At 42.7% G+C, this 16516-nt stretch overlaps 1 protein-coding gene across 3 annotated transcripts in view; it reads left to right on the top strand.

Moving 5' to 3' along the window:
• The first annotated feature begins 214 nt into the window (after positions 1 to 214).
• Positions 215 to 16516, top strand: part of ALDH18A1 (aldehyde dehydrogenase 18 family member A1) — a 39103-nt gene continuing 22801 nt past the window's right edge. For 2 of the 3 annotated variants that reach the window (XM_020883451.2, XM_020883448.2), the window contains exons 1-5: positions 215 to 429; positions 3613 to 3728; positions 11157 to 11371; positions 15247 to 15396; positions 15486 to 15590. In XM_020883451.2, the coding sequence (XP_020739110.1) occupies positions 3641 to 3728; positions 11157 to 11371; positions 15247 to 15396; positions 15486 to 15590 (558 nt within the window). In that variant the 5' untranslated portion in view covers positions 215 to 429; positions 3613 to 3640. Of the gene's footprint in view, positions 430 to 757; positions 856 to 3612; positions 3729 to 11156; positions 11372 to 15246; positions 15397 to 15485; positions 15591 to 16516 lie in introns of all 3 variants that reach the window. The other variant, XM_020883449.2, reaches the window with a different exon arrangement.

Here is a 16516-nt window from a genome sequence, read left to right as displayed (position 1 = left end):
CAACGATCAACGTATGGGATCTACCAGCAGCTGAAGAATCCAGGCGTCCTTTCTGCCTCCCGGGGAAGGTCCGAGGGGCGACTCTCCGTGGCCCCTGTCCGAGTCTGCCGCTAGGACGTGGACATTCACATACAGCACTCGGGCCCCGCCCCCTGGCGTCTGCTGGGTCTCGGCGGGCGGGGCTCGCCACGTGTAGCGCAGGCCCGATTCTCCAAACGCACCTACGCCATTGCCGCAGCGCAGCTCGGGATCAGCCAGCCGCCTCGCGTCAACAGCGGAGGCTTTGCGGCCTGGGTTTACTCCAGCGCTGCTGACGTAACGTCATCTTGCGGGACGTGGACGGAAGAAAAAGAGGAGTAAGCCGGTGCGAGAGACGCGTGGCGTGGAGTGAGGACCGGGTGGTGGGGCCCGGCGGCTGAGGCGAGGCAGGTACGAGCGGGCCACAAGGATGGCGGGGACGGTGGCGGGGATGGCGAGGCGCCGGCGCCTGAGTAGGGGCTGAGGCGGCACCCGGGCTGAGGCAAGGGAAGATGTGCGCGCCGGGTCACGGGCGACCGTGGGGACTGCGGGGGCGCGCGGCCTGAGCGGGAGCAGAGTGAGGGGGGTCGGACCTGTAAGTGGGTGTGGGTGCGCGGAGGGATGGCGGCGGGCTGGGCCTCCCAAACCGTGCTGCATCGCCACACGCCGGCGCGCGGAGGCCCGAGGGCCGCGGGGGCTGTGGGCACTCGAACTCCCCGACCTCCTCTGATACACCCAGATGCAGAAACTGATCCATATGGAGGCTTGAAGACCCAGCGCCTGATCCCTTCTCGGCCCGGGATCGCGGAACCAGCTTCTAGTGCACCTGCATGAGTGGTGGGGTTTCACCGTTTGTAACTGTTCACACATCTACTCTCAAGGCCCTGTGTGCAGTTCCCGCGCGGCCTGCCTGGGCCGTCGTGATCCCCTCTTGAAAACCAACCCCCCCACCCCACCTCCCGACCCGACCCCGCAGCGGGAGAGCTCGCTCACAACCGCCTTTTGCAGTGTGGCATGAGGTCTGTGGATAGTTCTTTCCGTGGCTCGTCAGGGCTGGGCGGACCCAGATCCACCCCCCTCCCCCATCTCCGTTCCCTTCTCTAGAGGGGGTGAGGTTTACCATTAGGGCTTTGTCTTTAACTGGTGAACCATGTAGCAAGCCTGTGTTCCTGGGCGACTTTTGTTGAGACTAAAGTTCAGTTCTCTATTCAGGTAAGTAAGATAAGGACTATCTGTTCAGAACCTGTAAAGAAGTACTTGAGAAATGTCCTGAGTCAAAACATGGGAGCTTTTCATTTGATGACACGGGGTCTAGACAGACACACATACCCTTTGCTCCCTGGGATTAGCTATCTATCTTACGAGGGCATAATAAATTCTGGCAGGGTGAACTATCCTTTGCAGTGAGGGCAGTGTCAGTCAGAGGTGATGGGAGAGGCCAGGAGGCCTGGTTTCTACATCAGTCTTCAACGTGATAACTGACTGACCTTAAACATTCAGAGCTTTCGGTTTTTCATAGATAAGAGAGAGATAAATAGTCAATAAATATAATCTGTGACTATGTCTGCTCATCAGAGGCTATGAAATTCTTTGTTCCAGTGACAGGTCCTGAAAGAAATAAGGAAGAAAGTGGTTGTAAGATATAATAACATTAGTGCCTGAAAGAGATGGAGGAGAGTAGATGTTTATTGAGCATCTCTTGTATCCAGGCATTCCATTCTTGGAATGCAGTTACTACATTCTCTCACAATAATTCCACAAGGTCCTTATTGTTATTGTCCACGGTTTACAGATGAGGAGACCTGAGACTTTAAAAGATTGGAAGGCATACAGCTAGCAAGCACAAAGCTTGATTGTTTCCCACGTTTACCATGCCTTTGGTGGGAAGTTTATAATCCTTTTGGGAAAGTCAGCAATAGTACGAACCAGTTGGAAACTAACCTGTAGGAATATATCCAACTTTGAATGCTAGAGTTGCTGGGGAAAGTTTGTGAAGGAGATGGAATTAGAATTTTAGGGTCATTATTTGATTGTTTTACCCTTTTGGCTCTTCTAGAATTATTTTGGTGAATTCATGTATAAATAATTGTTTAGCAGCAATTTCAGAAGGAATTTGTATAAGCAGCAAACATAGATCATGGCCTCATAGCATGCTTCAGTATTATGCAAATAATTTTCTCTTGGAACCTTCCTTACTGTCACAAACACTGAAGTCAACAAAAACAGCACTTAACACTTTCTCTTGCTTATATAGATGCCATATTTTGTATGACAGATGTATCCTGCCAGTCTCTTCTCTCTTCTTTCTGTACCTTTGTGCGGTATAAATTGAAGAGCAGTAACCATTCCTTGTTTCTCTTCACTTTAGGGCAAAATGCTAGTCTTTTTAGGCATGTTTAAACACTGTGAGTCATGTGTAAGAGAGTTGGAATATATCTGTTAACGCATACAGCAGAAGTTAAAAGGAGGCCCACAAGCAAGATAAAGGATTTTTCTTATCTCGTGAAAACAACCATGTCCCTGTAGTGTAAGAGCTGCAGGAATGAAATAAACTGTTCTTTGTCTAAAATCTTAAGTTTGACCTGCAGTGGGAAAATGCCCACAACCTAGCTCTGAAAACTAGCTGTGTGTTCATCCTCCATGAGGTGTGCCCAGGGTCGTTTCAGATGCCAGCCGTTTACAGGTATTGCCACTCCCTCCCAGGGATTGAAGAGTATGCTTTGGATTCCTGTGGACAGCAAGAAGAAAGACAAAGCCGCAGCCTCCGACCTTTCCTCCTCTCCTTGTGTCAGCAGGGATCAAGCTGACATTTCAAATATGTGGTTTTCAGAGTTCTTTTGGGAGATGAGAGCGAGAAGCTGGAGGTGGCTGCTTATGGAATATTGAATCTGTTTTGATTGGTTGAAGACTCCCTAATGGTATAGAAATTGTAGTGAAGATTTAATATCAGTAGGTAAACATTATACCTTGAAGATGTTTTTTGTCACTCAAACTATTCATAATACTTAGTTCCCATTTTTTTCCATAAAAACTAAGATGGTCCTGGGACTTCCCTAGTGGTCTAGTGGTTAAGAATCCACCTGCCAATGCAGGGGACATGGGTTTGATCCCTGGTCCAGGAAGATCCCTCATGCCTTGAAGCAACTAAGTCTGTGCACCACAACTCCTGAGCCTGCATGCCACAACTAATGCAGCCTGCGTGCCTGGAAACCACTCTCCCTAACAAGAGAGGCCACCACAATGAGCAGTCCGTGCACTGCAATGAAGAGTAACCCCCATTTGCCACAGCTAAAGAAAGCCCATGCACAGCAGTGAAGACCTAGTGCAGCCAAAAAATAGAAACTAATTTATTAAAGACAAACAGGAAAAAAAACTTAAGATGGTCCTAAGCAAGGAAGAATAGAGTCAGAGCTTGGGGAAGGAGCTGTTTGTTTTTCTCTCTTTTCTGTATGTAGAAGAGGTAGGAGTTCCTCTAACCCAGAAGAGTTTGGATCAAGAGAGTCAAGTCTTTACTCTCGGTGTGGGGAGGTAGATGAAAGTAAAATGAACTATCTAGTATTTTGATTGTTTATTTTTTTTAAATGCATTCTGCAGATACCTTGGTCAGTGACCACCTCACAGCATGTTGAGTCAAGTCTGCCACTCTGGGTTCCAGTCCTTTACCCAGCGTCTCCTGCCCTGGGTCCAGTCCACAATACTCAACAGATCTCGTAGGTATCTTAAGAAACATAAGTATGTGAGAGGTTCGGTCCAAGTGTGTTTCAAAACAAAGTTTTAAAGAGGAAAAAAATGTTATTTGGCAGAAATGGACAAAAGCAATAAGCAGGGAAGCAGCATACTAATGAAATGCTGTGTTTGTATTTATTAATAAAGTAAAGTCTTTGGAGGGGACAGACAGGCTATGGCATAGATTATGGTGATGGTTTCATAAATGTATACTTACCTGCAAACTCATCAAGTTGTGTACATTAATTTTACAGCTTCTGGTATATTAAAAAAAAAAAACCCTCAAAATTCAAAAAGATTTTTAAAGATAAAATATTACTTCTATTTAATCCCCCCAGATTTTTTGCAGGCCATTTTTGTTCATTCCCTTTTTTGTAATGAGGTGTTTAATTTTGAGATAATTATAGATTCACTTGCAACTTTAAGAACGAATACAGAGGGAGCACTTATACCTAGTTATCCCAGTATCTCAACCAGGGTATCAATGTGGACAGAAGCAGGAGATTTCCGTCGCTACCGAATCCTTCCATTTTTCTTATCTAGCCATCCTCCTTCCTGTCCCTAACCCTTGACAGCCTCTAATCTGTTCTCCATTTTTATAATTTTTAAATGTTATGTAAATGAAATCATACAGTATCTGACCTTTGGGGGTGACTTTTTTTACTCAGCATGAATCTCTGGAGATTCTTGTTGTGTGTATCACTTTGTTCATTTTTATGACTGAATAGTATTTAGTGGTATGGGGGTACCACAGTTACTGTAATCATTCATCATTGAAGGACATCTGGTTACTTTGTCTGTGGTGAATAACTGCTGTGAACATTTGTGTACAGGATTTTGTGTGAATATAGTTGTGGTTATTTGGGATAAATGTCCAAAAGTTCAGTTTCCGGGTTGTATGTTGGTTACATGTGGTAGTCAGTTTTTTCCTCTCTCTTTTTTATTTTTTAAATTATGAAAGTATGATTAACACATTTACAGGAGACTTGGAAAATATAGAACAAGGTTACTTATAGTTCCATTATATTTTACAATTTAAGTAGATAAATTTTTAGTTGGAGTTTCAATATCACTCTTAAAAATTAATAGAATGAATATACAGGAAAGTATGGTACTCCTGAAAAGCACCATGAATGAATTCAATATAATTAGGATTTATACAATTTTCACAGAATAGTAGGATACAAATCCTGTTCAAGTTCCCATGGACTATGACTAGGAGACACTGAAAGATATCCAGGGACATAACACAAGGTGCAAAATGTTCATAGTCTAAAGGTATTTAAATCATACAGAGTCTGTGGAATTCTGTTAGAAATCAATAGCAAAAGATATTTGAAAATAACTCACATATTTTCAAGTGCAGTGTGACAGAAGAGATCACACTGAAAGCCGTTGAAAGCCTCAATAAAGTTAGAAAGCTGAAAAAACAGGATGATTGCAGAGAAGAAAACATTTAAATGAGAAATTAGTATCAAAATGAGAAATTAGTGTTAAAAACCCCATGTATTTGGAAATTAAATGTCCACTTTTAAATGATGGGTGTGTCTAAGCCATAAGAAGGAAAATTAGAAAATATTCATAACAGAATGAAAATAAAAAGAGAATTTACCAGAATTTGTTGCTTGCAGCTGAAGCTGCTCAATACAATGTGGTAGTTACTTTCATAAGAAATTTCTAAACAGTTTTTGCAGTGGCTGTACCATTTTACATTCACACCAGCAGTATATGAGTAATCTACTTTTTCTTCATCCTCAATAGCATCTGATGTTGCCAGTCTTTTTTATGTTATCCATTTTGATAGGTGTATAATGATATCTCACTGTGGTTTTCCTTTTCCCTGTTGGCTGATGAGATTGAACATCTTTTCATGTGCTTATTTTGCCATCTGAATATCCTCATCAGTGAAATGTCATTTTTAATTGGATTGTTTGTTTTTCTACTGTTGAACTTTGAGTTTTTTAATGTCTGCTAGATACTAGTCCTTGGAGAAGGCAATGGCATTCCACTCCAGTATTCTTACCTGGAAAATCCCATGGACAGAGGAGCCTGGTAGGCTGTAGTCCATGGGGTTGCTAAGAGTCGGAAGCGACTGAGCGACTTCACTTTCACTTTTCACTTTCATGCATTGGAGAAGGAAATGGCAACCCACTCCAGTGTTCTTGCCTGGAGAATCCCATGGATGGCAGAGCCTGGTGCGCTGCCGTCTATGGGGTCGCACAGAGTCAGACACGACTGACGCGACTTGGCAGCAGCAGATACTAGTCCTTAGTCATATTTGTGCTTTGAAAATATTTTCTCCCAGTTTGTAGCTTGCCATTTCAGTCCCTTAACAGGGTCTTTCATAGGGGGAAGTGGTTTTTGTTTTTTTAACTTTGATGAGATCTGATTTATCAGTTTTTCATTGTACATGTGTACTAAGTCCCTATAGTCGTGACCTACTGTTTTCTACCCCATGGGTAGCCCACCAGGTTCCTCTGTCCGTGGGATTCTCCACGCAAGAATACTGGAGTGGGTTGCCATACCCTTCTCCAGGGGATCTTCCTGACCCAGGGATCAAATCCGAGTCACTGGCATCTCCTGAGTTGGTAGTTTCTTTACCACCCGTGCCACCTAGGAAGCCCATGGATTGTACATGTGAGGTCAGATCTGAGAACTCTTTTATAGCCTTAGATCTTAAAGATTTTCTTCTGTGTTTTTTCCTAAAAGTTTTGTGGTTACATTGAAGTCCCATGATCCATTTTGAATAATATTTGTATAAGGTGTGATAGTTAGGTCAAAATTCTTTTTTGTTTTTGCTTATAGAGGTCCAGTTATAAAGGCTGTTTATGATATTTTGAATTACTAGTCTCCTTGATAACATCTAAATGTTATCAACAAATCTCAAAACCTTTCTGCTAGAGGACTTGCTTACCAGCTAGTCAAGCTTATCACCATTGGAAAAATCTGTTTCCCATTCATGCAAGTGTAGTTGCTCAGTCATGTCTAACTCTTTGCAACCCCATGGACTGTAGCCTGCCAGGCTCCTCTGTCCATGGAATTCTCTAGGCAAGAGCACTGGAGTGGTTTGCCATTTCTTTCTCCAAGGGATCTTCCTGACCCAGGAATCGAACCTGTGTCTTCCACATTGCAGGCAAATTCTTTACCGTCTAAGCCACAAGGGAAACTTTCATGCAAAGAAGAGTGTAAAGTTTAAAAGCCGAGGGTCTGAAACTGGGCTCCCTGTGTTTGAAAACTACCTCTGCTGCTTACTTAGTGACCACAGCTATGGATTTAGGTCAAAATTCCATGAGCTGGCATTTTGGACCAGGCTCAGCTACACAGTGGTTCCATGTCCTTGTCAGCTCTCAACTTTGGCTCAGGTCAGGGTTGATTGTTGAAGGCCAGGGGATAGTCTGCTGGAGTGACAGATCGTCTCTGTTCCACTTGGTCTCCCATCCTACATCAGGCCATCCATGGCTTCTTCACGTGGTGCTTCCCAAGAACAGCAAGCTTGGGAGTGACACGGTCTCTGTGACCTAAGCTCAGAGTTTATACAGAGCTAGGCTTGTATACAGTGTTTTAAACAGGCTTGTAGAAAACAGTAGGTCATGACTGTAGGGACTTAGCACACATGTACAGTCCATAAAATGAAAAACTGATAAATTGGATCTCATCAAAGTTAAAACAGGCTTGTATACAGTGTTGTAACCAGCTAGGCTTGTTTATAAAGTGCAGGCTCTGCTGCACTGGATTGGTCAAAGCAAGTCATAGGACCAGCTGCTATTTCAGGAGAGGAGAAAATAGATTCCAGCTGTGCATGGGAGCAGCATCAAGTATTATGGCCATTTTTGCAGTCTGATAATGCTGCTAAGTTACTCAACTTATCTGAGCCACAGCTTCCTTATGTATAAAATGAGGCTAAGATTGAAGACGGGAGGAGAAGGGAATGACAGAGGATGAGATGGTTGGATGGTATCACAGATTCAATGGGCATGAGTTTAAGTAAACTCGGGAAGTTGGTGATGGACTGGCGTGCTGCAGTCCATGGGTTTGCAAAGAGTCAGAGCGACTGAGTGACTGAACTGAACTGAACTGAATAATAATAACTAATGCATAGTAATACCTAACTCCTGAGTCTCAACTCATGAGAATTCAGAAAGATGATGATGATGATAGTCATAGCTAACACATGTTTATATACCATCTAACATTTATTACGTGTTTACTTCATGCCAGTCCCTGTTCATGCATTAACTCATTCCATCCTCCACAAAAACCGTATGAGGTAACAGCAAGTAAGTGAAGGAGTTGAGATTCCAACCCAGGAAGTCTGACTCCAGAGTCAGACACTCCCTTCATATTTGCTGTGCCTCTGTATAAGGTGTAGGAATAGTTTAACACAGTTCCTGGTATATAGTAAGTATTCACTTAGGGTTTTATTGTTGATATTATTGTTTATTCTCATTAGACTCATTCACAGGAGATACTTTGTGATCTTATCCCTAGATTTTTCTTTGTATTCAGGTTTTTCTGGAGCCCCATGTTCACTGACGATGATGAGCAGAAGAGCAAAAAAGAGAAAAGGCAAAATGAGAAAGCATGTAGATACAAACAGAGGGAAGTGGAATACCAGGAAGGGAAATAGAAACCATGTCCAGGTCCCTTCCTGTTCAGGCCTGAAACACAGCCTCATTACTGAGTATTATGACCCTGTTGCTGAAAAGCTAAAGGGCTTCTCCCTTGAAGTGTGACTTGTGGCACTTTTAAGGAATATGGGCAACCCCTTCCCCCAGCACATGTGTATACATATGTACCTTGGTATCCCTTCATCCTTAACAGGAGTAGATGGCTTTTCTTTGAGACTTGGGGCCTAAAGGTCCTTAGAAAATGGGAAGAGATTACCTATTCAGAAGCCGTGGATTTTTCCTAACTAATCAAGGCCTTCTCAGTCCTTCATATGAACCCCCAAAAGTATAATACACTGCAGAATGTAAAAAATGCCCTCAAGGAAGATAGGGTCAATCTATCTTCCTGAAGAAGGGTGACAGTGTTGTCACATTGTCACAGAATAGGAAACCTGGGAAAGCCCTGGGCCCCGTAGAATGCTCCTTGATGCGGAGCCCACTGGATGTGACTGAGCTTTTATTTGCTTAAAACCTTGTTCATAGATGTGGCCTCTTCTTGAACCTTTCCTTAAACCTGATGTGCTGTGACCCAGTTGCCTGTCGCCAGAGTGACCCTTGACTGCCTGGCACCAAGCCATGCCACCCTCCTCTGCTGATACAGACTGTGGATCAGGAGTTTCATTCATGCTAACCTGGCCTGCTCGGACTCACCTGCTTGCCACTACCTGTGTCCCTGAGGTGCCCTCTCAGGTTGCCCCACCCATGCACAGCACTTTTCTAGGCCAGGACATGTCTACAATGCACAGGAGAGAAAAGTGGCCACCAGGCCTTGAGCTGTCAAGAGAGATGCATGCTACGCGGGTACAGCTCTGAGCGCTGCATACAGCCACTGACAATCACAGGTCCAAACTCCAGGGGAGTAAGTCTCTCCCTCTACACCCCTTTCTCCATCAGGTCAGTGGGGCCAAAACTATTAGGTATACAGTTTTTACATGTAGACTTAGGTGTGTGTATTGCTTAGGATAGTATCCCTGAAGACTAGGCCAGGGTACCTATATCGATGAACCTGATGAAGAAAGAGCTGTCCAGGGAACAGCCCCCACAGAACACCGGTCCTTTGGTTCCTAGGATCCCCTCACCAGGAACAGGTCTAGCAAGGGTGTCAAGCTCCAGTTGTATTCCAGGTGATGGGCTTACTGTGCAGCTCTCTGCTGGAAACCAGATTGCAAGTGTGTTGTGAAAAAAGACCATATCATCTTTCTTTAATCTCCACAGATCTGAAACATTGTCACTTAAAGAAATGGTTATTTAAGAGAGGAGAGAAAAGACCCTTTATGACTTCATTTAAAATGTTCTTTCTCAGGTTTGTGTGTGAGGGAGGTAGAGAGGGAGAACACACAGTGATCTGGTCCATGAGAATAGGGTTCTGCCTGCTGTACCCTAATTTTTGTAGTGTAGGCAGAGACAGCAGATGGATGCTCAGTTACAGTTAGAGGAGTCAGCGATCGGGAGATGGAGGCACTGGGTAGAGAAATTCTGAGAAATCTGTCTGTAAATACAAAGGGAGGTGAGAGTGGTTGATTCAAGTGAAAGAGGTTACTCTGTAATAGTAGAATTGTAGAATAGTCTGAAAGGTGGCTCAGAATGATTACTTTAGTAACTCGTTCCAGTATTTATTAAGGTCAGTGGTGATACGTAGAGAACTCTGTGAGGGAAGGCAGTCAGCCGGAAGTCGGAATCACGAGAAGTGGTAAGGAGGTTCAGTGCCTGACATTCAGGTGTGACTTATTTGCAGCTTTTTAATCAAGTTTTTTGTTTTGTTGTGGTGAGGATTATTTATTTGTTTTTGTTTGGTCCCTTAGAAATCTTGTTGAGTGTTACAAGAAGAATCAGGAAAGAATTGATTAGGCGCAGATGTCCACAGGGATACAAAGAAGGCTCTGAGTCCAGCATTACTTTTCCTTCAGAAAGCTATCCAGTTTCTTTTATCCTTGTTACAGACATCTGAATTCATGCTGCCATGTTTGAGAGAAAATTTATAGGGAGATTAGTTATGATTTTTTATTACTTATACCAGTTACTTTATATTGTCTTAGCTAATCAGACTCTTTTAAAGCAGTGTGGTTTCTTTAAAAGCACACGTATTTTTCTGGTTATGAAAGCAATACATTTTTTCTGCATAAGATTGGAAAACATAGATAAGAATAAAGGAAGATAAGTCACCCATAATATCATCATGAGATAAAATATTAATAGTTTTATTTATTTACCTTTTTGTATGCATTTAGAAATGTATGTGAAACAACATATCATGACCATTTTCCCATATTATTAAAAATTCTAAAAATGTTAAATCTTCCTACCCGTTTTTGAACATTTACTCTGCTTCTGATTTTTCCTATTATAAATAATGCTGATGAATAGCCTGCTGATAAATTTCTTTGTCTCTATCTCAGATTAGTTCCTTAGAATAAATTTCCTGAACGTGGAATTGCTGAATCAAAGATGTGAATATTTTTAAGGTTTTTAATACATTTTGCCAACATGTCTTCAGGAAAGATTGTTTTGTTTAAATTCTTGACCAGCAATATTGGAGTGTACCTGTGTACTGGATACAAATTCCACACAATACTGGACTAAAACATGCTTGATGTGTCTTTTCATATACTGGTTTTCTTCAGTTGAGAATGGTAAAACTATTTTTTGGTGGCTGAACTGGTTACTGTTTTGCATGCATATTTTCAATGAGAAATTATATTACGTATTTCTTTTTTTCTTGCATTTGACTTTGCTTGGGTTCTGCAGGTCATGTTCAGCCTTCAGCCATCAGACATGTTCGTTCTTGGAGCAACATACCCTTTATCACTGTGCCCCTCAGTCGTACACATGGCAAGTCTTTTGCCCACCGCAGTGAGCTGAAGCATGCAAAGAGAATTGTGGTGAAACTTGGAAGTGCTGTGGTGACCCGAGGGGATGAATGTGGCCTGGCCCTGGGGCGCCTGGCATCTATTGTTGAGCAGGTAATTCCCAAGACGGAAAATTCTTCTGAACTAAAACAAAGTCCATTTTTTAGGCTGTCATTTCAGATTTCTTAGCTTATAAAAGTAATCCTCATTTGACTACAGTAGATTTAACCCAATCTGAAAACTGCCTTTCCTGAAAAAGGTGCCACCAGGAGACAGCATCCCAGGACAAGCAGAGGGAGTGTTGAGGAGTGGAGTTGATTTCGTGCAGTTCATCCCTCAGGCTTCTTAGGGAGAAGGAGCTGTGTATGTCTGGTTCTTAATGCAGGCTGCACATTAAAATCACTGAGGGGCTTGGCGATGCCTGGGCTTACTCAGCCGCCTTAATAAGTGAAGATGGGGTGGGGCTCACCCCTCTGTGTTTTTAAAGTTCCCCCGGTAGTAGTAGTTAGAGTTGAGTACTCAACTCTGGATTTGTGTGAATATTGAGCTTCCTCCCACCTTTTGCTAGGCTTTATCTTTTTTAATTAGCCCAGTAATCTTGAAATAAGTAGGAGCTGTCATTGCAAATATTTCCACAGTTCAAATATTTGAAAAGACTCACCAGACTCCACAGAGAATACCCATATAAGACTTTCACTTAAAGGCATAGGGATGTAAGGCCACAGAAGGGAGGATAAGCAAGCATTGAGGGTCTGAGAGAAATCCTGTGCACAAGCCCCCCAGGGTCCTTATCTGCACAGGACACACTATTTCCAGATTGAATCACCAAGAGGTCTGTGCGAGGAATCTTGGCTTTGCAAGGCCTCAAAGCAGAGTTTTCAGTGGGAATTTTTTACCAGACTGACCGCTGGTAGTTTATCAGTAAAGAAACTGACTTTAAGGGGTCAACATGTGAGTTTTGGACTTTAAACATCACATCACAAATCCCACTACCCGTATGTTTTCTAGGAGTGCAGGGATCAGCAAACTTTTCCTGTAAAAGACCAGTACTGAATGTGTTACTCTCTGTGAGCCATTCAGTGTCTGTCTCAACTACTCACATACCATTGTACCACAGAAGCAACCTTAGACAGTACGTAAGTGAACAAGTGTGGCTGTGTCCTGATAAAACTTTGTTTCCAAGAACAGGCGCAGGTCAGAGTTGACCTGCAGGTCATAGTTTGTCAACTCTTGACCAAGAGTCAAAAAACCAGACATCCAAATATCCTTGAGATAAACCTGGAGTTTTTCTGTCCTAGCTGTAACTCAGCTCTATATTCCATAGCCATGTTTTCAGTTTAAAAAAAATTTTTACTGAAGTGGGTATTAGAATACTGCTAAAACTTAATGGAATTTTTATCATACGTTTTCTGTACTAAGCAGTTATCATGAGATCTGCCTTTCAGATTGAGTCCCGCAGTTCAGTTCAGTTTAATAAATTTTTATCCAAGGGCTACTTCCAAGATTCCTTGCACAGATCTCTTGGTAATTCAATCTGGAGACAGAGTTTGGTCCCTGTGTAAATAGAAGTCTGCCTCTAACTGTAGTCTCTCCCCTTGGGAAACCAGAATAAACTGGGACTCCCAAAATAATTAGGCGATTGTTCAAGGCAGACCATATCCAAATGAGAGGGCCCAAATGAGAGGTACTGACAGGTCAGGAGGTGGGAAGGTTGGATGAGAGTGTGGTCACTGTTGGAACTTCCTCAGAGAGATGAGACTCAGGGTGAGCCTTTGTGACTGACAGGATTTGAAGCAGCAAAGGGGAAGTGTTCCATGCTGCTAAGTGCACATTGTGAATGGTGCCCCTGGAATTGTGTAGCCTGGTGATCCTGGGAACAGGGAGGCTCCAGGAGTAGTCTCCAGACAGGAGACAAAAGCAGGAATGAGTTTGGCATGCTGATGGGCCAGGGAGGGAGCTGAGCTTGAAGGCAGTGGAGGTGATTTCATCAGGGAGGATGTGTCTAATTCCATTAGTTAAGGCTTTAACACTGGGTGGAGGAATTGGGTTTCTGCCTAAAAGGAAGATTGAAGATTTTGAGCAAAGGAGAAACTTGATGAAATCAGTGGGGAGAACCTGGTAATGGTTTGCTTAGGTCACCAGCTCTCCTTCTAGGGACACCCATGGACCTTAAGGAACAGTTTTCTAGGCCAGGGCAGTCCTGACATACGGAGTCCACTATCTTGTCCAAGGATCTGATCGTGTTAGGTAGACTTAAGAGTCAACTTAAAGTGGATTCCATTGGCCGAAGATGGGAATGTCTGAATATCAATAATTATTGCACTGAAGTTAAGCACATGAAATATATTTAAATCTATGAATGACAATGATACTTAAAAAATATTCATTGGCTACTTTTGAAGGATTCCAGAGAGCTTACTCATTTAGGAAACTGGTGAATAAAGGGAAAGACACATCTGTGCTACCTTTCACATATAACCCATACCTCAAGGTAGCCAAATAGTTGATGAAGGAAAGTTTCCCTTTATGGAAGTATTCCAGCCTTTAAATAGGGAAGAAATGAATTAATTAGAATATCAGTGTAGCCCGTAATGAATTAACCGGTCTTGGTGATTATCATCAACAGTAACTAACATCACAAAAAGACCTGCAGGCCTCCTATATCCCCTTGATGGACACCATGACATGTAAAGAATTCTTGACAAAAAAGATCAAATCTCCATACCTAACAGCAGTTTGCAGCAAAGAGAATACAGCATTAAACTGTATCATAGGGACAGAAGCAGGAAAGTCAAGGTTGAGAAACCTTGAAGGACAACCCAGTTTCTTTAACGAACAATTACAAGGGAAGAAAATGATAGAGGGGAACCTATGGATTACAAATGAATTAAGAGACCCTTCAACTAATTGCAGTGTGTGGGCTTAATTTGCATCTCAATTTGAGCAAGCTTAAAAAAGTGGGAAAATGTGAACACTGACTATTTGATATTAGGGAATTATTTAAATGTTTTAGATAATTTAGTTTTGTGGATATATGCATTTACCCTGTGTTTTAGCAATTACTTTCAGAAATATTTGCAAACCAGCAAATAATGTGTCTGGAGTCTGGGATTCGTTTTAAATAACAACTGAGCTATAAAAGGAATATTGGAGAGTGAGAAATTGGCCATGAGAGACAGTTGTTGAAGCTAGGTCATGAGTCCATAGGAATTTATCATTTGATTCTTACCACTTTGCCTAAGTATGAAATTTTCTATGGTAATAAGTTTTTTCTCATTAAAAAAAAATTTATTAAAGTACAGTTGATTTACTATGTTGTGTAAGAAATACATTTTTTAGATTATGATTTATTGTAGCTGTCTTATAAGTCCCTGAACCGGGTTTTAGGGTTCAAGCATCAGGAGGAATGGACAGGTTAGGAATATTGACTTTTTGATTCTCTCATGTGGATCCCTCCTAGGTGGGAAACAAAGTGACCAATACTGTTTTAGGCAGACAGAGCAGAAGAGCAGCAGCGTCTGTCCCTGGTCTAGCCAGAGGCTGCCCACAGAAGTTACACGTGCCCTGGAAACAGCGTCATCTCCCCAGGGCATGCCTTAGAATTTGAGAAGCCATCTGCTAAGTTTATGCTTCACTTCCTGGCTCCAGACTTGTGTTCTGGGCTTCATTTCCTCAAACAGCTAGGCCTTCCACATTATAGACTCTTCTATGTATCTTCAAGTCCTATCGGTGCCAAACCTGGCTGCATACCAGAATCCCCTTATTAAAACTTCTCATTTCTGTCTGCCATCTACTTGTCAAATTTGAGGAAGTGTGTAGAACTGTGTATTTTTATCACACAACCTGGGTGATTTCTTCCAGAGCCAGCCCAGTGCTGATCTATCAACTGGCACTTGGGATCCACTCATTAGTCTACCCTGCCTGAATCTCTTGTGACGAGAGTAAAGAGATATTACAGGGACTTGTGCCTTTTCCTTCATCATCGTCAGGTGTCAGTGCTGCAGAATCAAGGCCGAGAGATGATGCTGGTGACGAGTGGAGCTGTAGCCTTCGGCAAGCAGCGCTTGCGCCATGAGATCCTTCTGTCTCAGAGCGTAAGGCAGGCTCTACATTCAGGGCAGAACCACCTGAAAGAGATGGTGAGTGTGGCTTCCCCACCCCCTATAACTGGGTCCTTAGGCCTCCTCCCCACCCTCCCAACCACACCTTGTCTGTTGGCATGTTATAGGCAATTCCAGTCTTAGAAGCCCGAGCCTGTGCAGCTGCTGGACAGAGTGGGCTGATGGCCTTGTATGAAGCCATGTTTACCCAGTACAGCATCTGTGCTGCCCAGGTGAGAGGCTGACCTTTGCAAGGGGGTGGGACCCGTGAGGGTGATTCCCGTGGAATAAGGTGATTGCCAGCTGGGCTCTGGAGCCAGACTGACAGGATACAGTCTCAGCTTCACCACTTGCTAGATGGAAGATCTGGAGAAAGTCTTTAGCCTTTTTGTGCCTCAGTTTCTGTATTGAAAAATGAGGATGTCACCAGTGCCTCCTGCAGAGGGTTTTCAGAAGGGCTCAGTGAGAAAATGTATGAAAAGCATCTAATGTGTTTGGTACAACACATACTTTTCTCAGTAATGTTAGCTCTTGTTGCTATACTTGTAACTCTTAGGACTACTCCAAGAACCGATATTTCCTCTGAAGATAGGTTAGATGTCTTTATTTCATTGACTTCTTTGACTTTGGGTGGCTTGTTTCTCTTTGCATCTGGTTGCCTTATATAATACATATCTACTAACCATTGAAGGATAATGCTTTTGGTTCGTTGATTTTTAATTCATTTAGCAAATGTTGATTGTGCACCACTGTATACTGAGGAGTCTATTAGACATTGGGGATACTGCAGCAAACAAATCAGCCATGTTCCAGTCCTCATGGAACATGAGGTTATTGCCTGAATGTTCTAGAATCTTCTTTCTACATTATTTCTTTTTTACCTTAATTTGCAGAATTCTTGAATAGAAACAACTGAAAAAACCTAACTTCCCCAGTTATGTTCAGATTTGCTGCCCCTGATCCTATCATTTACACAGATATTTTTATATACAGATGATGTTGTATACAGATGATGTTATCATACATCCTTTCAGGTTTGACTCTTGCATTTCCTATCACTTTTTCTGTTTTTCCATCATTTTCCCAGTTGTTATCCATAATGATGTTCAGAGTGTCATTGGGTAAGGGAGCTGAAACAGAAAAGCATGTACTTGTTCAC

Source organism: Odocoileus virginianus, chromosome 7 (genome assembly GCF_023699985.2).
Source record: "Odocoileus virginianus isolate 20LAN1187 ecotype Illinois chromosome 7, Ovbor_1.2, whole genome shotgun sequence".
In the NCBI taxonomy this organism is placed as follows: Eukaryota; Metazoa; Chordata; class Mammalia; order Artiodactyla; family Cervidae; genus Odocoileus; species Odocoileus virginianus.
Note: the sequence above shows the minus strand (reverse complement) of the source record. Positions and strands in the feature narration are given on the sequence as shown.